This window comes from Sycon ciliatum, chromosome 1 (genome assembly GCF_964019385.1).
Source record: "Sycon ciliatum chromosome 1, ocSycCili1.1, whole genome shotgun sequence".
NCBI classification, from domain to species: Eukaryota; Metazoa; Porifera; class Calcarea; order Leucosolenida; family Sycettidae; genus Sycon; species Sycon ciliatum.
In genome coordinates, this window is record NC_088643.1 from 65,251,193 (window position 1) to 65,273,332 (window position 22,140).

The 22,140-nt window shown below is 47.0% G+C and overlaps 4 protein-coding genes across 4 annotated transcripts in view; 3 read left to right on the forward strand and 1 right to left on the reverse strand.

The window, feature by feature from the left end:
- LOC135804890 (inositol polyphosphate 5-phosphatase OCRL-like) overlaps positions 1 to 492 on the forward strand; it is a 23,978-nt gene extending 23,486 nt beyond the window's left edge. Inside the window, exon 27 of the mRNA XM_065318860.1 lies at positions 1 to 492. This exon is cut by the window's left edge and continues 639 nt beyond it. The gene's annotated coding sequence lies outside the window, so the exon portion shown is untranslated.
- Positions 493 to 3,150: 2,658 nt separating this feature from the next.
- On the reverse strand, positions 3,151 to 4,238 carry LOC135804892 (small ribosomal subunit protein uS10-like). Its single transcript, XM_065318862.1, has 3 exons — positions 4,089 to 4,238; positions 3,914 to 4,010; positions 3,151 to 3,438 (listed from the first exon to the last, which is right to left on the reverse strand). Exons 1-3 carry the CDS (start codon positions 4,089 to 4,091, stop codon positions 3,182 to 3,184), a joined length of 357 nt encoding a protein of 118 aa, XP_065174934.1. The 5' UTR covers positions 4,092 to 4,238; the 3' UTR covers positions 3,151 to 3,181.
- A 169-nt stretch (positions 4,239 to 4,407) lies between these two features.
- Positions 4,408 to 9,192, forward strand: LOC135804891 (ribosome maturation protein SBDS-like). The gene is made up of 5 exons (XM_065318861.1): positions 4,408 to 4,787; positions 6,024 to 6,153; positions 6,292 to 6,492; positions 7,017 to 7,181; positions 8,272 to 9,192. The coding sequence occupies exons 1-5, from the start codon at positions 4,657 to 4,659 to the stop codon at positions 8,557 to 8,559; spliced, it is 915 nt and encodes a 304-aa protein (XP_065174933.1). The 5' UTR covers positions 4,408 to 4,656; the 3' UTR covers positions 8,560 to 9,192.
- Positions 9,193 to 12,112: 2,920 nt separating this feature from the next.
- On the forward strand, positions 12,113 to 22,027 carry LOC135804894 (uncharacterized). Its single transcript, XM_065318866.1, has 5 exons — positions 12,113 to 13,613; positions 18,272 to 18,565; positions 19,947 to 20,063; positions 20,600 to 20,662; positions 21,244 to 22,027. Exons 1-5 carry the CDS (start codon positions 12,609 to 12,611, stop codon positions 21,460 to 21,462), a joined length of 1,698 nt encoding a protein of 565 aa, XP_065174938.1. The 5' UTR covers positions 12,113 to 12,608; the 3' UTR covers positions 21,463 to 22,027.
- The last annotated feature ends 113 nt before the right edge of the window (positions 22,028 to 22,140 follow it).

The following is a 22,140-nucleotide window of genomic DNA, read 5'->3' on the forward strand; positions in this document are numbered from 1 at the left end:
TCTCTCTCTCTCTCTCTCTCTCTCTCTCTCTCTCTCTCTCTCTCTCTCTCTCTCTCTCTCTCTCTTCGCTCACCCATTCACATATTTTATATTAGCGGTACACACGCCTCCCAGATCCCCTGTTCCTATAGTAAAGACGTACCCGGAGGTCGTTATTTTTTGTTTTGTTTTTAATTGTCCGTACCTAGCCCATGTGAGGTGCTACTGCTGGTAGAACGACTCTATGCTGCATCTCTTTCTGCGTTGTATATTTCTCTTCTCGGTCAGTCTCTGTGTGGGTGGAGTCTCATCCCGATCATGTCTGCTTGATTATGGCAAAGATGCCTTAGCAGTATCATCTTGTCAATCGTTGTGTCCTGTCCATCTGTAGATGGTATTGCCCCTGCCGTTATGTGCCCCCTGCTGCACCTGTGCAATGCTTGCTTCGTTTTCTATTGCCCTCCTCTTTTGTCCATCTGCTGTCCAGTTCTGAGTAAAAGTACGAGTCAATGATCAAGTGTACCTTAATATTCAAAATAATCATAATTATTATAATTGCTGCAGCTGTGGGCTGCTCTGAATAAGAATCACTCCACCCCGTTGGAGGCTGTGTAGGAGCCACACTGTTATGAACGTTGCCAAGAGTGCAGCGGGTTCGAGTCAAAATGTATCATATCATATTACTGTAAATTAACTAATTTTCGCTGGCGATTTAATTATAATTTCGCCGCTCGGTGCCAACCGGCCAAAGTAAATCGCATGCCAAAGTTTGTCATGGAGTCAAATGATGCAAGATTGAACTCCAATGGGCCAAAAGTTTCATTTCGAGATCGGCCAAAGTTTCTCACCGGCCAAAATTTGTTGATTTACAGTAATTCTAGTGTGACTTTGAGGAGCGGAACTGTGTTTACCGTATTATCTCTAATATAAGCACAGTCTCCAATAATAGCACGTCTCCAATAATAGAACACCTTGGGGCGGCATTCAAAGAATAAAGTGCTCAGTCTCCATTATAAGCACACTGTGTAAATTCATTATCTGTACCGGCGAAAACACCCTGAAATGTGTGTGTCTGACATGAATTTGGCATGGCAACATGCCTCTGAAATGAGGTTGAAATAATAATGGAACAGTCTCCAATAAAGGAACGTCTCCATTAATAGCACGGGGCGGAGGTACATTGAAAAAATAAAGGACCGCGCTTATATTAGAGATAATACGGTACTTGTAGTTCCTGTGGTACTGCCACAGAGAATGAAAAATGATGATAACACGAGGGAACGTGCATTTTGTGTTAGATGGATGTGTGACTACTACCTTATCAGAACCCCCTGGCTGGAGACAGCCCTCGCCCCAGGAGTGTGGATAATCGACCCTCTACTGTGTATAAGAACTCAGCCAGGTTGCTCAAAGACAAAGAATTATTCATGTCCAAGCCCGACCTCTTGGATAGGACATTCTTGGCAAGAGACTACTGTATGGGGTCTGTGTCGGCACAACTATTACTTACTTCACCTCACATGACCAACTGAAAAACACTATGGGCACACACTACAAAATTGTGGTGCACTGTGTATCAGGGAGCCCTACGATACATATGTGTAGGGCTCCCTGCTGTGTACGATACTGTAAGACATGTTATTATAACGAGTCGCAAATTTAACGATTGCCCAAAATTCATAGGTTAGCGAGAAGATAATATGTTAATTAACGATCTTGCAGTATTCTGCCATATCCACACACAGCATATATGAAGCAGTACGGCCTCAACGGATCTTATTATAACGAAGAAATGTCATCCGTTAAAACGTTAGATTTGCTTCCTCGTTATATTTACATGTCTTACAGTATCAAGAGTCATACCGTGTGTCTGCGCCTTTAAAGCCATGGAGGTATATTCGATTATAAAGCCAGTCTCAGTTATAAGGCCATGGGCTCCATAAATGAAATGAAATTTGAAGCATGTTTTGTAAAAATGAAGGAATAAGTACTACCGTATTTCCCCGATTGTAAGTCGCACCTTTTTACACTAAACTTCAAGGACAAAGAAGGGGGTGCGACTTACAATCGAGTGTGACTTCTTACTTATGTGAATGCATTGAGACGATTTGGTTCGGACGTGAGAATGGGCTGCGACTTATATTCGGGGAAATACGGTACTAATTTTGGTGTCACCAAACTGAAAACACCGAGCACCAGTAATAATGTATGGAAAGGCTTTAGACAGAAAGCCCTTCCAATTATACTTTACTAACAAACTTACAGCCCAGCAGGAAGGGTGAACAAGTCAAGTGCATTTAGATTGAATTTTCTGTGTGAACTTTGACTTTTATTTATAGCATGGCGCAGTGGGCGAGGTATATTGCATCTAAAAATAACTAGGAAAGCAGCGGTGTTTCGAATATAAGGCCATGGCTTTAAAGGCGCTGCTGGCATACGGTAACCCCCAATGTTTAGTTTATTCTGACGATTGATATCTACAGTAGAGTCGCATGCCCAAGAATGTTATTTTCAAGGGTTAGCCTGGGACGTTCTTCTACGCTCAAAGCTTCCAAGAGTGTGCAACCCTTCACACAGGGTCTCCGACGGCAAGAACTCATCTCTAAAACTCGAAGTATCACGTGTTCCATGACAACTAACTTCCAAGTACGACTTGCGCTACGCACAACGCAGGCTAGAGTGTGCGTAATCCGAACATCTCCCATGATCATGCTGGTGATTTGCATAACAGCTAACGGCCTGGGAGCGGATAAAAGCAAGACTGCACCAGGTCATGTGAGTTTTTTCCCGTCGTACACACTTTTGCCTTGGGAGCTAGCTTATAACTGTACTCTTGGTCGTACACAGTAACAGTTGCAACCCTTCCCTCGAATTAGGTAGTCCTCTTTTATCCGGATGAAAATTGTTGGTTACCGATTTACGGCATATCATATGCCATGCATACATACAGCATGTGTATTCGATTATCCGGATATTTTTTGTGGAAAACGGATGTGCACGGTTATGCGAGGTCTGACTGTACATGTATACGACTCTCTGTGGTCACTTTGCACTGTTTGCCAGCATAACCTACACATACCCACATGGCCACCTCATAACACTATAGCTGTGCTCCCATTGAAAAGTAGGAGAGGATAGCATACACGCACACACGAAAGCAGAAGGACAATATTCAGTTTTTCTAAAGCTGGTTTATTGGCATCTACTGGTCAGCGATGGTAACCTCGACCTCGACACCGGGCTCAATAGAGATGGAAGTGATCTGCTTGACGATCTCAGACGGCGAGTGCAGGTCGATGAGGCGCTTGTGGATGCGCATCTCATAGCGATCCCAGGTCTTACTACCCTCACCGTTGGGTGTCTTGCGGGTGGTGATCTTCAGGTTCTTGGTGGGCATGCGCACTGGTCCCTTGACGCGCAGCTGCTTCTCCTTAGCACCACGGATCAGATCACCGCACACTGCAGGCACAAGATCCACATCAGAAGATAAGATGATAAGTGGAAGAAGGACTTCAGAGCATGCAGCACAGGAATGATGATCCAATCTCATCATGCTCCATTTCATAATGTGCAATTCTGGCAAGTGCACAATCGAGACCAATTCCCACACGTATGTGAATGGTGCATTGTAGTGAACTACTCGACTCTAGCTGCACAAAGAAATGACCAGATCCAAGTTAGAATATTGAGAACAAAACTTTTTATGAGTCAGAAATAAGGGAATCAGTCAGATATTTCCAAGTGTGCGCGTGTGTGTGTGTGTGTGTGTGTGTATGTATGCGTGTGTGCCCATTACTGCATAATGCAATAATTATAATGCAGCAAAGCTGCAAATGCCCCAGTAAAATACAAACATCGCAATGATGATTACATCCAAGCTCTGGCTCTGACCATAGTCACCTATAAATATTATAAGGGATGGATGCGAACTGACCTTTCTCCAAGCTGCGCACATTACGGCTTGAAAGAGTGATGCGGATCCTGTGGATCTGGGGCTCATCGCCACCAAGAGCGGCCTTCTCTGATTTCGACTGTGAACGAAACAAAGACAAAAACACTGCAATCAGACCTTCACTTCAACCTGAACCATTCACTCACAAACTCTTTACCATTCTGCCCGACGTATTGGCAAGAAAACAACACAACAGCGGTGAGGCAGAACTACCAGCTATCGAAAACTTTACGTTTAGTAAAAGAGTGAGAACGGCAAGAACATCGCATATAAATCGATCTCACTTTTTCATGGATCGGAGCGGATCCCGGAGGCCACATGACAAAATGGCGGAGCCGAAGAGGAGTCTCCATGGATATGATGACGTCACCAGGGTCACAGGTTTTGCGAATGAAAGGTTGCTTCTCACTTCGCAACATTTCATTTTCCGGTCATTCAAAATAATGTGGAGTGACTCATCATCGAACCATGCGTGGCCCAATGCATGAATGCAATGACCATGATCGATGCTTGATCTTTCACAAACAAGAACGTTTTTTGTTCGTCAAACTGCCTTGACCTTGCACAAGTTGCAGCAGTTATAGTCGAAGCTCAACCTTGCATTCAGTTAGTTCTGTCCCAAGTTTTCTGAGAGCTGTTTGCTAGTCATTCAGATAGTTCCTACGAAGCTACCCATCCCTTATTCCAGAGAATATTTTTCAGTTGTACACACTCCTATCAGTGCAATGGCAGGAATCTTCACGCCTACTAATCAAATCAAACTAACCAATATCGCCCTGGTGCGGATGAAAAAAGGAGGTAAACGCTTTGAAATCGCTTGTTACAAGAACAAAGTGATGTCGTGGAGGCAGAAAGTGTAAGTACAATGTAGATCTACATGACTGTACACGCAATGATACAGAGATATGCTATATACAGTGGGTAGTAGGTGATGACGTTTTCCAAATGATGTCCAGTCATGGTCAGACCGGCCGGACCGGGTACTACGGCCCTGCACATCCAGTTGTCTGGTGTGAGTGTTGTATCCAGAATTGCATTGATGGCATACCCGGTATCATGAGTTTGGTCACTATAACTACCGCCGAAGTTTTTAAGGTGCTCTCACATGTCACAGCTAATGTGGGCCAGCTGGACATTGGCCTGGAACTGCTGCTGTCACAGTTCCCCGTGCATGAACAATCTCTGTGCATCGTGGTTCGGTACATAATATATTGGCTGCTGATGTTACTCCCCATGACAATTTCCTTACGCACTTCCTGCATACGCAGACATACTGTTTGGGGTGCCTGGCTGCGCTTGTGTGTGCGTATGTATTCCACTTATCAATACTGTACGGGTGTGTGAATCTGCCCTGAGGTGGAACAGAGCTATACGTAATATACATGCTTTGCTGAGAGTATGACTTCAATTCTTCTTGGACCACACCTGCTGCTCACAAATGGTATGTGTGGCAGGAATCTCTCTTGAGAACTGGTGCGAGAAGACTGAGAAAATTATCACTTAAATGACCATTTTTGAGGTTGTATCTAAGGATCATGGCTTGAAATGATATGATATGGATCGGTGACCTCTTGGTGACGAACAAATTTCGTGCACATTGCAACCTCACTGAGTCTTTGGATCATTCCTGAATCCTGAGTCAAACGGTCTTAGTCCAAGAATCCTGCGACAATGCTGCAACCGAACGACTCCTTCACTCTTTCACCTACAGGGATATCATCCGCCAAGTAAATTCTTACTACAATTTCTTTGGTGTGCGTTCTCCCTAGTGTGCAGTCAGGACTGTCACTACTGTTTTTTACTTTGTGGACTTGCAGTGCGGCAAGTAACAGTCTCTTGCCTCCGCGTATGAATACTGTAACAACGACCGAGTGGGAAGTATTGACATTGTGACTAAATAATAATAATAATACATTATGCAGCACGATGTGGTGTCCAGTGCATTAATTAACGTCAAGTGGTGTGTGTGTGTGTGTGTGTGTGTGTGTGTGTGTGTGTGTGTGTGTGTGTGTGTGTGCGTGCGTGTGTGCGTGTATGCGTGCGTGTGCTTGCTTGCATGCATCCATGTGTGTTCCATGCTGTTGACTTGCAGGGAGAAAGATATTGATGAGGTGCTGCAGACACATACAGTCTTCACTAACGTGTCCAAAGGACAAGTAGCCAAGAAAGAAGACCTTGTGAAGAGCTTTACCACTGATAACCACACCGAGATATGTTTGAAGGTGAGATTTTTCCCAGATGGACATGTGAAAACATTGCCTTATCCCCGTTGTGTGAAGTTAGCATAGCATTGAAGTGGCATGTAAGCCCTAGCTAATGTAGCCGCTTCATACCAATGTGTATCTTGTCTATCATGATAGATCTTGGAGAAGGGCGAACTACAGGTATCCGACAAGGAGCGCCAGGTTCAACTCGAGTCAATGTTCAAGGACATTGCAACGACTGTCGCTGACAAATGCATCAATCCCGAGACGAAGAAACCCTACACAGTCTCACTGATCATCAAGGCCATGAAGGACATTCATTACTCTGTGAAAACGACCAAGAACACCAAGCAACAGGTGAGAGCAACATTTAATGAACCTACATGTAGCTCTTTCAGGGTCCTATTTATATTTATTGAGTGGAAATGTGTTCCATACATATGTTGACACTATGGGTGGTCAACATCTAGGCAAAAAAAACGGTACTTTTGTGTGTAGAGCTGACACTGTTTACTAACAGTTGCATCAAGAGTGCAATACGTAAGCCCCAAAGATTGTGCAACTCTGGTTGCCCTTCCGCCGACGGCGAAATCTCAGCAAGATTGTGGCAGATATTCGGACTGCACGCTTGCTGGCCTTCGTTTTACTTGGTAAAAATCACACTTGGAGCACGTGATGTGAGTTTTCGCCATCAGAGACTCCATATGCAGAGTTGCACACTCTTGGGACCTTCTTTTTTTTTTTTACTCTTGATGCAATTTATAACCAATGGAACACTCAATTAGCAAGGAGAATCTATTATTATTTTGGTTGATGAGAATCCGTCATCGTTTCAAGCATGTGGCATCATCATTTCGGTTTTTCATCTCCTTGTTGTGCAGGCCCTAGAGGTCATCCGTCTGCTCAAAGACAGTATCCCGCTGGAACGGTGTCAGATGAGAGTACGCATCCAAGTGCCAGCGCGCGAGGCGAAGCGAGTGCGAGACAAGCTGTCGCCGCTTCTCACGCGCATTGAGGCGGAGAGCTGGAGTGGTGATTTAGAGCTGGTTAGTACATGTATGTGTTGTGTGTGTTGTGTGCTGCCCAGTGTCTGTGTGCTGTGCCCAGTGTCTGTGTGCTGTGCCCAGTGTCTGTGTGCTGCCCAGTGTCTTTGTGCTGTGCCCAGTGTCTGTGTGCTGTGCCCAGTGTCTGTGTGCTGTGCCCAGTGTCTGTGTGCTGCCCAGTGTCTTTGTGCTGTGCCCAGTGTCTGTGTGCTGTGCCCAGTGTCTGTGTGCTGTGCCCAGTGTCTGTGTGCTGTGCCCAGTGTCTGTGTGCTGTGCCCAGTGTCTGTGTGCTGTGCCCAGTGTCTGTGTGCTGTGCCCAGTGTCTGTGTGCTGTGCCCAGTGTCTGTGTGCTGTGCCCAGTGTCTGTGTGCTGTGCCCAGTGTCTGTGTGCTGTGCCCAGTGTCTGTGTGCTGCCCAGTGTCTGTGTGCTGTGCCCAGTGTCTGTGTGCTGTGCCCAGTGTCTGTGTGCTGTGCCCAGTGTCTGTGTGCTGTGCCCAGTGTCTGTGTGCTGTGCCCAGTGTCTGTGTGCTGCCCAGTGTCTGATGATCCTGTTGTACGGCATAGAATTAGGGGTGAAATGACTGACCTAACTTCCTTATCGACTAGATTCAATCCTATCGACTGACTATCGACTTGTTATCGACTGACATTGCCCTCACACTTGAACACACGCACAGCATGTTTAGTGGTAGGATACCAAGTTTAGAGTTGGAACTCAAAACTGTGCTGCGCATTGTGTGTCGTCTTTGGTCTATGTTCCAGCCTCTGCAGCAGTCCCTGTAGAAGTTTGGTCCAGTGTGTGTGTGTGTGGTGTGTTAGTTTTGTTTTTTTGGGGGGGGGGGGGGGATTGTCACAATTAAGGACGCACAGCTCTGGATATCGTTTAGAGCAAAGGCCTCGGGTATTGCTGAGTCTTTAGCAGCTGTGTCCCGTGTATTTTGAATACCTAGACCGCATACTGTACATCGAAGTACATTTCCGCTCCGGCATGGAATGTCCATGAATGGTGTGTTGGCAAATGACTGTGCCTTCGTATGAACTCCTAAATTTATCTTGCTGATCTCCATGTGCTGCTGCAACTACATCCTCTTAGATTGGTTTCATCGATCCTGGCAGCTACAGACAGGCTGAAGCTATTGTTCAAGCCGACACAAGAGGCCGCGGTGTGTTAGAAGTTCTCAATCTGAAGGATGTGGACGAAAGCGACGACTTTTATGCACCACCCGGTAAGCAGACAGCAGGCAAGGCTCCTGCTGCTTCGGCGGCGAAGAAGGAGAGCTCGGGAGGAGCTTCAGCTGCAGTTGCCACTGCTGCTGCAACAGCCGACAGTACAGATGGCTTAGAAACAATGCTGAAATCAGCTCAACTGAATGAAGACTGACAGTTGACCTCTGAGGCTCTGGCATATCATATGACACTTTCATAAAAGAGACAACAAAACTGTTTTTAAAGCTCTCTGGAAGTATTGCTGGCGATAATTCTTGGTGAGCTCATTCTAGTTGTGCACAAAAGACTGTCATAGCAATTTACCTACCTACTCAACCATACATTCATATTTATTCGGGAGCTGGACTCAGCATGACCTATGCTAGCTTTACATGTCCTGATACTGAGGTCTGAGATCAGCAGTAGTAGTTAGCAAGAACATACATTTCACGTGTAGGCTAGCTGCGTTTTTTACACTATCCTCTCTGCGTCAGCTAGGCCACCAGGGTGATCTTGTGCAGTCAGCCTGCTGATATACTAGTAGTCTCATCTTTCTTAGCTCCTATTCAGTGTTGAGTTTCAATCCCATCCTTATCAAGCACCTCCGCTGTCTGCTCCTTTTGATGCACCAATGTAGTGCTGATCTCCGGTGCTCTTTTGCGAAGGCTGGAGTACATTCAATGATTGTAATCGTGTCACAGCCAGTGCACTTTAGATCTACGTCAAGAGAACATACAGCAGTGTGTAGTCTCTTGTCTCCTTGAAGTACATCCACTGGTAAATTAAAAAAAAATCTATAACTTGACAATGTGTGATATGCCCGGTGCAAGTTAGATTGTACCAGCTCTTGATTGTCCGGTACATGGAACATGGAACCGGCCATTACATCTGCCACACCCCTACTGTAACCAGGTCGTGTTGCAGCTTGGTACTGATCATCCCAAAGGCGCACAGGTACTGCGACGTGGCATTGTAGTACTGTACAATCGTACACAATTAGTTTCTAAATGGAGCGAGGCTTTTAAAAGTGTTTTGCTGTTAGACGTGGCAATTTAGCGCAGCAGGCGGAGATGAAGGCGCCCAGGGTGACCATGCATTGAAGGAAGAATACACAGTGACTGATGACCCGGAGTAGGAAAATCGTTGCAGATGGTGATGAAACCATGAAAGCAAAGGAAAAGAGGATCATAAAAATTATTATTGTACACTGGCCTCAAGTTTCTGGCTGCAGCCAGAAAAAAACAAATTGTTTTCCTCTTCACCAACATCGTCAGGACTCAAGAATATTTCTTGTTCTTGTAATGTTTTTCACGGACCAGTTTTCGTGCATTCTCTTCAAGTGAATTACCAGCAACTAGAACCAAGATACAGTACAGATTTAATATTCGATTTCGACAGCATGTTACAAGGCGAGGACGCACAGTGCTCCTGACTTCAATCATAACCCGGTTGGCAGAGTCCCGGTCTTGCGACCATTTGAACCGTATGGGGGAAAATCCTCGGTTCGGACCCTCTTTATTCTAGGGGGTGGTTGAAGTTGGATTTTTTTCTTTTTTTGCTGATGTTGTGTCACGGCGGTAACACAACAACGTCAACAACAACACCACCACAAGCCGGAGAACTGGTTTGTGAAAAACATTTCTCAGTTGAGACCTGATCAGGGTCTACATGTGTATGTGATTGCATGTTGCCAGAGATGACTGACTACTTCATAATTAAATGTTACTAAACTGATGATGTATGTTGATATGTGGCATTGATGTATGTAATAAAGCACGCTCAGAAGGTCATGATGGCTGAATCTTGCCCGAGCCTGCAGCCCAAGGGCTGCAGGCAAGGGCAAGATTCAGCCATCATGACAGACAGAGCGTGCTTGATTTGATTTCTTACATCGCGAAGCAACATATTAGGGAAGGTCAAAGGTCGAAATGTCGAAAGGTCGAAAAATTATTCCCGAAATGACGTCAAACGGTCCGAACATTCCCGAAATGACGTCAAACGGTCCTGATGGCCTGATTATGCCCGCGGCGGGAAGATCACCTATTGGCCATGGCCCCGGCAACGATCACGTGTCATGTAAGAAATAATCATTGCCTTTGCTTTCATCGTACATGTATTGTACTGATTTTGTGATAATGAGTGAAGTGAACGACCGTGCACAGTAGTCGCAATTGTTGTACAGACAGGGAATACAATGTAGTCTAGACTCGACGGAGTACTCTAGTCTCCCTGGGACATGTAGCTGGTGGATCTACGACTACACTCGAATTCGATTTTAACCCTCTCCCGTTCAGTCTCCAACCTGGCCAATTTTCTGGAAGAAAGAGGCTTAATACTAAATCCTTCCAAAACCCACGTTCTGGCCCTCCATGCGTCCCGCAGGCAGCCCTTGTTACTTAACATAGAATGCAATGGAAATCCCCTAGCTCAGACCACAACTGCTCGATATCTAGGTCTACATCTCGACTCTCGACTCCCAGCTTCGGTGGGAGACTCAAGTTGCGACTATCACACGGAAGACCTCAGTCCCAGAAAGGCTGACGGCGCTCCGAGCCATTCGCTCCTGCTTAACTGAGCAACAAGCCCTGCTATTTTACAGATCGCTAATACTACCGGACATGTTATGGATCCGATACCTTCTTCTCGGTTCTCTCTGCTCACCAACGGCATCAGCTTTCGGTCCTCGACAAGCGATGTATCCGCTGCGTTGCCAACCAGCCATTCCCCTCCCACAAAGATCCCATCTACACCCGGCTTGGCCTCATCCCCATCATCCAAAACCCCCGGGCATTGTAAACTCCGCCTCCTCATGCTTCGTATCCACACCGCCAGAATTAGTAATCTCCTGTCCAAGCGCCTATGTCACGAGTCGCCAGACTACCGGAAGGCGTCACTCAAATGCGCACGTTGTCCCTGCCACCAGGCGAGTCTCTGGTGACTGTCGGCCGCTCGCTTCTGCTGTTAGATTATGGAACGCCCTGCCCCAAGAGTTCAAGTCCCTCGCCTGCCATAGATCATTCAAGAGACTTTTAAAGGTTTACTTTTATGGCTAGCCAGCATCTTATTGTCTTTTGTTCTTTTTCCTTTTTCCCTTGTACTTTCTTGTTCTTCTTTCTTTTTCTTTGTTTCCTTTCTCTTTTTGAGTATTTGCAGTCTAGTCTGTCACGGTTTTCCGACTGTGTTTTTCTCTCTTTCGTGGAGGCTTGCTTGTTGTATCCTTGGCTTTTGGCCGTTACTTTATCGCCATCATAATATTGGGCACCATTGCCCGTTTGGTCTGTGATACAAAATAAAATTTCAACAACAACAACAACAGACGTCTAGACGTCAAAGTATGCCAACCTTGTGCAGACCAGCTCAGTGCAAATAAAGTTTTGCCATACTTATACGCTATCTTCATGATCATGATTGTCATGGCAGCATGCTAGCAGTCCTCCTGCTAGCATGCTACACTACAGTCTACAGACGGTACAGTCATGATTGTAGTACCGGTAGTACAGGCCAGGCCCAGGGTATCCTCCTCATAGCGGATACGGTCCAGCTGAACATAAAAAATGATCAGATTCAGTAAAAATGTTCGATTGCCCATTTTATGATTAATATGCATTTATGGACAATCGAACATGAATAAATATTATCATTATTGCATGTGATGTGACATTATTGGTTTCAGATTATATTTTTTATTTATGTCAACAGAATGCCGCACTTGCCGCTACATTCGTCGGTGCACCGGTGCCGAGTCTGCGGAGCTAGCAGATAGCACCGTATAAATATCATCACCAAGAGTCCATATGGACTAATGATATCACTGAGCCCAACCGTGGACACCTTCCAGTATTTCTGTATTAGTATTGTACCTTCGTAGAAGAAGTAATTCACTTTTGTTTGTTGTATCGCCCGTGCACGCGTGTTTGGTACATTGTAGATTCAAAGTTCTTTCCCTTGTTCTTCTGAATGTAGGCATTTGTCACAGAAAAAGGCTTACTATGGCTGTCACCTCCTGCTTCAATTGAGCGGCGATAGTAGAACGACAGCTAGCAACTGGTTTGGCTTACTTTGTCTTTGACTGCGGGTCACGTAGCAGGATAGCGCCTACATGTAGTAGCTGTTTCACGCTCTGCTAGACTGCCACAAGCGGCTAGTCCGTCCTGTTGTGTGCCTGTCACGCGTCTAGTCTGTGTTGGTAAGACACATGTGGAGTAACTAGATATTCGCTAGAAGATGTCCTGTCCCGACAGCCCAGCGAAGGTGACGTCCTTTTTCGACGTCGAGGCAGCGATGAAGTCGCTCCTGTTCATGAACGGCTTGAGGAAGCAAGCAACACTGCAAACGAATAGCCAACAACAGGAGAAGCAGTTGGACCCGAGCTGCAGTCTGTGTGACGTCACTGTGCAAGTGAATGGCAGACAGCTGCCGGCACATAAGGTGGTGCTGGCATCGTGCAGTGAATACTTCGCCCGTGTGCTAACGACCGGCCCGCAAGCCGTGGCTAGTACTGGCGATAGAGCCGCTGGCAACGCCGCAACGGAGCACAACACCAGCACAGGCGTTGTTGACGTCACCAGCCAATTGTCGGAGGCAGAGCGAATAGAGGATGCCGCGTTTGATGCGCTTCTCGACTATGCATACACGAAGCGGGTGGATATATGCGAAGCGAACGTTCACGATATCTTCCACGCGGCCGACTGCTTGCGGTTCAGTGGTGTAAAAATAGCTTGTTTCAAGTTCTTGGAGCGTGCCCTGTACAAGGATAACTGCATTAAGATGTGGATGTTTGCCAAGGGGCACAGCGATGCGGCGCGGCTAGTGGATGCGTCGCGGCGCGTCGTCGAGGCCAACTTCAAGGCGCTGTGCAGCACGTTCGGGTTCCTGGAGCTGCCGCTCGAGAGCGTGGTGGAGCTGCTGTCCAGCGACAATCTGAACGTGTCCAATGAGGAGGAGGTGTATAAGGCGGCCGTGGACTGGCTGCATCATGGAGTGCACGATGAGCGCCGCAGCAATGCCGCCAGCATCATGGGTGCCGTGCGTCTCGAGCTGCTGTCGCATGAGTTTCTCATGAGCATTCTGGACACGGACAGTCTGATCACGGACGACTGCAAGTGCCTGGCGCAGGCGATAGCTGCGATCGAGATCAAGGTGGAGCACCAGGACAAGGTGCCGAGTAGCAGTGCCGTCCTGGACGAAGCGGGTACAACCCACGGCCGGCGATCATGCCATGGCATAGAGGTACGGTGCCCCCCCCCCCCCCCTCGCTGCACACTGGCACTAGTGCCAGTGGGGAGTTTTCACTCTACGGAATTACGTATGAAAGTAACGGAGGAACTGCACGTAATTTTCATACGTAAAAATCAGCGCTGTTGGGTTTCGCTCTACATTATATCTCCACGACTGCTAAGCATGCCCTGTTGCTACGGAGACGGGTTGGCTGCATGCACCACGAACCGAAACCGCGATTTCCATTTTGTTTTCCACGTGATGTGTACCTTGTGTTTCGCGCGGCTTGAATGTTGCCATGGATAAATCCGGAAAGTGCGAAAATATTTCAAGAAGTCCTACGGAGGTCCAAACGTAGGAAACAGCTTTCCTACGGAAATCCATAGGGAGATTTACGTATGAAAGTTGCCCTCACTCCCCGGCGCGTACGACATACGGATTTTCATACGTAATTACTTGGAGCGAAACTTCCCTAGTGTTTCTCTTACTGTCTTGCTAGGGTGCTTGCCTGTCTTGCTAGGGTGCTTGCCTGTCTTGCTAGGGTGCTTGCCTGTGTGTTTGGCTGATGCCTTATACTTCGAGCAAGAGGACATTAAATCCAGAGTGTGCAGCTCTGATGGGTTGCTGTCCCGGCGAGATTCCGAGATTCCACGATCTGAGTGATGTAGTACGTACACGCAGGACTCAAGCGGGTCTCTTTCTGCACAACTGCAGCTCAGTTGTATGCACTACACCACTCCCGCCTCAGATCTGCATGCCCGATATTACGTATTATGTAATCCCGGAATTTCGCCGTGACGGACACACGTGCAGAAAAAGTCAAAAGTTGCACACTCTGGGCTTCGTGTACTCTTGCTTCGAGTATTACATGTACTGCCTTTCATCCGTTACTGCGCTTCAGCTTGTGGTGTACAGCTGCAGCAGTTCCCGATTAACAAGATTATAATTATAATTCATGCCAGGTTGCACAGCTGTTCTTGGCTGAAGCTATTGGTGCCGGGATTGTGGCATAGTATGCAACAGCTGTGCAAACTGACTTGATCTCGAGAAGGAGCAGAATGCCCCTTCTCGCTCCCCCCCCCCCCCCCCCCGTTTTATAATTCTATTGATTGTGGAACGACCGAACGAATCTTGATACAGTAAAACCTGTAATGGCGACCACTCGACCATGGCGACCGCTTTTCCTTGTCACGGACGCATGCACATTCAAAACAGCTCGGATAAGGCGACCACTCGCTCAGCGCGACCAACGACCACCCACCCGCGACCGAGTTGCACCCTACTTGTCATGCAGGTTCTCACACGCAACGGGAACACTTCGTGGTAGTAAAATAGATATTTCGCCAACAACAAAAAGACAACTCTTTCTCTTCCTTTCGAAGAACCGAACTCATTACTTGCCGAGCCTCATCGAAAAACAAAACCTGAAAAAGCCCTACACTACACTAGTACGGGATTCAGCGCAGAGCAAAAAATAATCATGAGTCATTATACAATGCATGCAGTGTAGCCGTGAAAACTGGTGAATAAAGAATGCAGTAGGTTGGCAGCACGTGACCCGTCGTACCGCAGTACGCGACGGCGTCGCGGCTTAGAAAATGAAAGGAAACACTGCGAGAAAAGACAAAACGAAAATACATGTCCCTTTGTCAAAACTTAGAAGAAACAAACAAAATGCGACCAAGAATCATTTTGAGAGTCAACGTCGATACTCTTGTGCAGTTGTGCAAATTCTTGTCTTGCACTGTGCAACGCAAGAAACTAACAACCTACGAAATAACTCGTGAACTAACTGTAGGCTAAATCACTACATGTACGCGAAATTGCGTTCCAAAATAAACTGAATTTCTGAGACATTTCATATTTCACATCCTGAGAGAAATATTGAATAAATAGTAAACACTTCATAAAAAACACATGGCCACGACGGCCTTCCCAACACTACTATACTAGTACTACTTGTACACAAGTTCATGTACATGCACACATTGCACTGTGCACCACACATGGTAGATCTACACATCAGCGCAGGAAGTGTAGAATGATGTACATAGTGAAAAGCCTCTTGTACAGGCAAAGCGAATGTAATACATGTTCCACAAAATCTCAATACAAAAAAAATGATCAAAACGCCAAGAATCTGAAGAAAAAGACTCAATCCAATCCTGTGTTGCCATAACGGGAACTGAAACCCAACACAAATCTAAGAAGATGGCAAGTACAGATAGTTGGCGGTCACGCGGCAACAAAATCACCAAACGTAAGCACAAACAATGTTGAAATATGGTTGCAGGAGACAAACTACAAGTAAGCAAGCAACGCATACAAAGAAACAATCAGACAGTTAACACATTAATATCGTCTAGGCCGCTGACCTGAACAGGCAGCAGTGCAGCGGTGCAAGAAGCCTACGGCCATACGACCCCCTGCACCCGCGGAAGCATGTTATGGCCCAACGGAGCAGGGTAAATGACAGGAGGCTCCGAAGCTCACCCATTACTACCAAGTAGGCAAACTCGCTATGCTTCTCCACCAGTTGCGATGCCAGTGCCTTCAAACACAATGTCGTCTCTTTACAGCACATGCTGGAGGTACTGAAAACGAGAGGAGTGAAAGCTCCACGGTCTACTCTGTTCACTCTGTCACAGTATGTTCTTTTTTTGGCCTTTTCATGTGCCTGGAGCTGACTCAGGACTTCCGAACGAGACAGCAGGGAGGCTCTCGGGTGAGTGACCCGTACATAAAAAAAAAAACATCCTGCTGCCTCGACCAAAAGCCCCGGGCCCGAATATCCAGGCTGGCTCCTGCTGACCGGTTGGCTGACCGGCCTGGCAAATCCTCTCCCTGATATGGGAGCAGAGTCGGCTCGGTTTCCACATCCTTCACCACCTCCCGCATTACCTCCGCCAGGAGATCTCTAATCTCATTGTGGCGAGCGATGGGCTATCCCCCGCATCGGTACGCTAGAGCATGATCCGTGGTGAGGTCAGCCCCCCCCCCCCCCCCCCCCCACACACACACAGGTACTGGGGAGACCATCCAAAGACAGACCGTAACGCAGGCACAGTGCATCACGGAAATCGGCTTTGTTCAGAATTGTTACTCTGTGCATGAGGGAGGGAGGTGTCATGAGCCAGCTGGAGACTCCTTTTTCACCAGTCGTCTCCAGAAGCAACTGCTGTTGTGGTGACAGGGTGCCATGAAGGTTCCGGGACTGATCCTCATGTTCCCTCAGCTGCACAGACCGGAGCTGGCGGGCAGTTTCACGCACTGCGCCAATGGCGTCCATGACCGGATCAGCCTCAAAGAAGACAATCGCTGAATCCGGGACCGCTGTCAATGCGGCAGCAACACCGGAGGGCTGCGCGCTTGAATCCACTGCAGCAGGGGGGAAATCACCGGCCTGCCGCCTCGAGGCCGTCACCAAGCGAGATCCGTCAGTCCGGGGTGCTGGCACCAGCAAGCGCAGGTACTTGAGCTGTCGGAGCAGCGTAATCCGGCAGCACAAGCCGGACCAGCGGTGCTGTGGTCCTGATGGAAGCATCGTGCTCGTGTGGCGCCAGGGAGCTGAGAACGGGAATGGCCAGACCACCAAAACGAATCATAGAGTCAGAGTCATAAATTTGTACCCCAATCCACTTACGGACCAGCTATGTTATCAAAGCCCTATCTACGTACTCTATGTAGACAACTTTCCGCAAGTGGAGTGCAAACTCGCGAATTCACGGGTTTTTCCCGCCCACTAACGTAAAGTTGCTCAACTTTACGTAGTGCGGAACCTCTCTTATTTGTGGCACCTTTTTGCATTAAAATCCAAGGGTAAAACTTACTCACTGGTTTGAGGTAAAACTTAAAAAAGAAGAAATGAGAACCAAGGAACTACAAGTTACGCTATAATGGCCACAAACACCACCAGTTCAGAGCCAAGGATTAATTTATAAGAAGAAATGAGGGCCAAGGAACTACAAGTTGCGCTATAATGTCGCTATAATGTCGACTTACACCACCAGTTACTTTACACTCAGCTCATGCGATAACATCGCATGATACTGACCAACGGTACTCGGTACTTTCAGCTCTTGCTCGTCTTGATTGCGCTCACCATCTCCTCCTATGTTGTCATATAACTTAGAACCTTCCAAGTTGGAAGGCTGTTGGAGTGCGCATCCAAGATGTGCTAGAGCTGATTGCCAGTTTATATAATAGGTGTAGAACGTCAGTACCGTTGGTCAGTGCCGTGCAATGAATGTCGCATGAGCTGATTGTAAAGTAACTGGTGGTGTTAGTCGACATTATAGCGCAACTTGTAGTTCCTCGGTGTGACTTGTAGTCGGGGAAATACGGTACGTCGTCTGTGTTTTCGTGTCAAGCGTTCGATGTTCCAGCCACGTCCTATGTTGTCCTGGCTCAGTATTCGGACGCAAATGTCGCTTACCCCACAATTTGAGCGTGGTATAAATGGCCCATTACAGAACTTCTGTGTACTTGCTCAGCATGATTAATGCAGACAATAGTAAGAACAGTGTACAGCGAACTCAATGATGTAAACAAATGGGTTGTGAAAAGGGCTGCGCCATGTCAATTACCACAACTAGTCCGTCCTGGAGGTGGGTTAGGTATTTCGTGAATTGTATGAACTGAAAAAAAAGCATGATTCCCTTTGTCTGCAGGAGATCTGCATACCGCGACAATCTGGCGGTCGACTGGGTGTCGGTGTTATGGGAGGTGTCGATCGGCCAGGGCATGTTTTCTACAAGGGCAGCAGTCCATGTCTGCGCGTAACAGAGATACATTCGGACGGCGCTGCTTCGAATAGCAACGTGCGCGCCGGTGATCAGATCTTGTCCATCAACGGCCATCCAGCAGAGCACCTGCGCCATGACCAAGCCATCGCTCTGCTCTCCAAGCCCAGGGATCGCATCACACTGGTTGTGCGACACGAGCCGCCTCCGCCCGGCCTACAGGTGAGAGTGTTCTCTGCACTGCAGCTACTGCCCGTTGTCCTCTGCCATGCAAGGGAGACTATACTCTATGCTCCCATGCACTGCAGCTACTGCCCGTTGTCCTCTGCCATGCAAGGGAGACTATACTCTATGCTCCCATGCACTGCAGCTACTGCCCGTTGTCCTCTGCCATGCAAGGGAGACTATACTCTATGCTCCCATGCACTGCAGCTACTGCCCGTTGTCCTCTGCCATGCAAGGGAGACTATACTCTATGCTCCCATGCACTGCAGCTACTGCCCGTTGTCCTCTGCCATGCAAGGGAGACTATACTCTATGCTCCCATGCACTGCAGCTACTGCCCGTTGTCCTCTGCCATGCAAGGGAGACTATACTCTATGCTCCCATGCACTGCAGCTACTGCCCGTTGTCCTCTGCCATGCAAGGGAGACTATACTCTATGCTCCCATGCACTGCAGCTACTGCCCGTTGTCCTCTGCCATGCAAGGGAGACTATACTCTATGCTCCCATGCACTCCTCTCTACTGTAAAGCCCATAATATATAACGAAGTGCTAATTCTAACGAGTTAACGAGGAGAAATCTGTCGTTAAAATAGAAACCGTTATACAGGAATCGATACATATACTGTCCTATGGAGCGTTGAGAATGAGTAAGAGACCTTTGGTTCACGTAAACCAGTCAATTTTGGGAAAATGTTATATAGATAAAAGCGTTACTCAATCTGCGGACAGAACTGTCTTGTCCATTGTGGACTCATCAGCGCAGCACAGAGAAAAATAGCAATGAAAAATAAATGTTCCAAAGCCAGATTTAAACCAGGCCCGAACGTACCACATGCGCCTCGTTAGAACAATGGCTTTTGCAGCATAACAGTTACTACCACCACTGTACACTGTAGTGTACTGTTTAGTCCCATGCATGAGCCTGGCACAGACTGCTCACCACCTGGAGGTGTTTAAACTCACTCGGCATCCCCGTCGATGCCACTGTCCACACGACACCCAAGTCTTGAAGCTCTACAGTACTTCACACGCGCAGCATTAGTATGTGTTTAGTGCTGAATGACATAGGGCAAGCCATTATGTCTTGCATGTGCTGGAAAGCACTGCTTTAAGTACTCGTACATGTGCATTCATGGTTATGGGACTTATCACAAATCTTCAAACCTCATATGCCCCTCTTAGCTGCCGTTAAGTTAGAGCGCATAGGGTTTTAATTAAATCTTTTTAAAAAAGAGAGTAGAAATCAGAAGCGAGCTCCAAGTGATGGGCCCTCCTGTTTTCAATAACTCCCTGAGTGGGTGCTGGGATGTCATATGGTGGATGTGTTGTGGATGACTTGGTGGATTCTTCTCTGTGTCGAATCATGTGATGCTGCAGCAATTTAACCTGTCTTCTAATCGTGGACAGGGCTTCGGTCTGTGCATCGAAGGCGGCGCCAATGCACCTTCAGGAAACCCGGAGGATCCGGATGACGACGGGATTTATGTATCTCAGGTATTCAACACTGCCTGCTGCTGCTGCTGTTGTCTGACTCTAAGAATGAAGCAAAATCAATTTAGGCAGGCATACTGGTTGGTATTCCTGTGGGAGAAAGCGGATATGTTCTGCATGCGGCTGAGTCGTGTGAATGTCAACCGCAGGGTAGAATTTTCCGTCAAGGGAGTCCGGCCATGTGTGAGTGTCCTTCTTTCTTTTTATCCATCTATTTATGTAAATAATCGACGCGGAGACAACAATTTTATAATAGCAATAAAGAGAACAAATTCTGCTGTCATCTTTCAGTCACGACATTCCACTGATGATTGTGATAAGAAAATCGATTTTGGTAAACTTTCATGACTTCATTGTAGTGTGGCGATGACAGCAAAATTTGTTCTTTTTTATTGCTATCATCTATTTATAATTTTATTTATTTGAAATGGCCATGGCCAGTGGGTCGAACATCAAACCCTTTGACGTGAAACCCGCTGCATCAAACAAGCATTCAAAACATGCATTGTATCTTTGCGCTGTCTGTACCATGCCTGTAGATCTTGCCAGGAGGGGCTGCAGAACATTCCGGAATGCTCAAGGTTGGTCATCGCATTCTACAGGTGAGAGCTACAACTCCAGCAGCTCATTGCACCACGGAGCAGCCGTAGGTGATGCCGAGTCATCCTGAATGCATTTTTTAATAGAGGCAGGGAATTGTGCAATCTACTCAAAACGTTTACTTTCAATAGTAAGAACGACGTTTCGGTACACCATGACGACACGCACTTTCTCATCTCCTGTACTTTGAAGATCTAATAAAAGATCTCCATCGTCACCGTTTAGTGGACCGCGTTTGTTGTTGTTTTGCGTTTTGGACCGCTTGTAGAACATCCTGTGCTTAGCCAAACCTGTGAATATTGAAAAAATCATTGAAATTGTGACTCGTTAGCAAATCTTACAGTATCGAGCTGGGTTTTTAGCTCACACTGGACAGTACAAGAATAGCAGTTCCAAGGGATACATCCTTTGTACATGCATTGATAGGCTACAAGGAAAACTAAATTTAAAAAAATACTTAGTAAGTCCCTTCCCGTAGCTGCACACCACAAGGACTACAAGACAGTTTGAGCAGCAGATTTCGCCAGTCCTGACAACATGTTAGTGATCCTTTTCTTTGGGTGATATTTGTACAACTGTGCAGGCAAACAGTATCAGTATGCTTGGAATAAGTCACGCCGAGGCGCTGCAAATACTGCGCCAGTCAGCCGAACGCCTACATCTCATGGTGTGCGACGGGTTCAAGTCAGCCCTAGTGCCGCCCGTTGGTGATAGTGCCGAGAGTCGGCGGCAGCAGGTCAGCGAACACTATCGCAAGCTGTGCTTCAATATTCCCGAATATGCCAACACCGTACCGTACTAGAATGCTACATTGTAGAATGCCTGCTGAGTAGCGTTACAACACGTCTACTTAGCTAGGTTAGGCTAACGCTTAGCTCTGTGTCGGCATACAGGCCAGAGACCGGCTGCCGAGCTACACATGATAACGAAATTTACACTTGATCTATTTCCAGCAGGGAGTCGTAAAATATAAAAATTCGTAAAATACGACCCCCTGATTTCCAGCTGTTGCTGCTTTCATTCAGTGCTGCCATATTTCGCCAATATTTAATCAGCCCAACAACCAAAAGAATTCGCTTTTTTAGCCAGTTATAATTATTATGATTAGGAACATGTCAGCAGGAGCTAACCCCTCACTCATCACACATCTTAAATGCAAAGTTCATCCTCCAAGCTTTTCTCGCCCAGCACATCAATGGCTCCACACACTTTTTGTCTTTCGTCCTCCAAACTTGTCTTGCGAAGCGAATTATCAATGGCTCCACACACTTTTTTTGTCTTTCAAAACGATTGACATTTTCAGTATCCTCTAAACTTCTGATGATTCTTTAGAATTTCATGAAGAAGAATAGGAAGAACTCCCAGAGCATTCTCGTATCAATGTAAATGTACAAGAAGCACCTACATGTACATGTCAGTCTGTGTAAGCACCACCAGGCGGCATACCCCACATGAGAGAAGAGTGTGGCCAGCACTGGGT

What these genes read in the sequence shown, in the direction of transcription:
- LOC135804892 (XM_065318862.1), bottom strand. An exon ending in TGTGCGCAGCTTGGAGAAAG is followed by an intron (nt 3,439 to 3,913) that starts GTCAGTTCGCAT and finishes TTGTGCCTGCAG; the next exon opens with TGTGCGGTGATCTGATCCGT.
- LOC135804891 (XM_065318861.1), top strand. Translation starts at nt 4,657, where the DNA reads ATGGCAGGAATCTTCACGCCTACTAATCAAATCAAACTAACCAATATC. An exon ending in ATGTCGTGGAGGCAGAAAGT is followed by an intron (nt 4,788 to 6,023) that starts GTAAGTACAATG and finishes GTTGACTTGCAG; the next exon opens with GGAGAAAGATATTGATGAGG. An exon ending in ACACCGAGATATGTTTGAAG is followed by an intron (nt 6,154 to 6,291) that starts GTGAGATTTTTC and finishes CTATCATGATAG; the next exon opens with ATCTTGGAGAAGGGCGAACT.
- LOC135804894 (XM_065318866.1), top strand. Translation starts at nt 12,609, where the DNA reads ATGTCCTGTCCCGACAGCCCAGCGAAGGTGACGTCCTTTTTCGACGTC. An exon ending in GATCATGCCATGGCATAGAG is followed by an intron (nt 13,614 to 18,271) that starts GTACGGTGCCCC and finishes CTTTGTCTGCAG; the next exon opens with GAGATCTGCATACCGCGACA. An exon ending in ACGGGATTTATGTATCTCAG is followed by an intron (nt 20,064 to 20,599) that starts GTATTCAACACT and finishes CCATGCCTGTAG; the next exon opens with ATCTTGCCAGGAGGGGCTGC.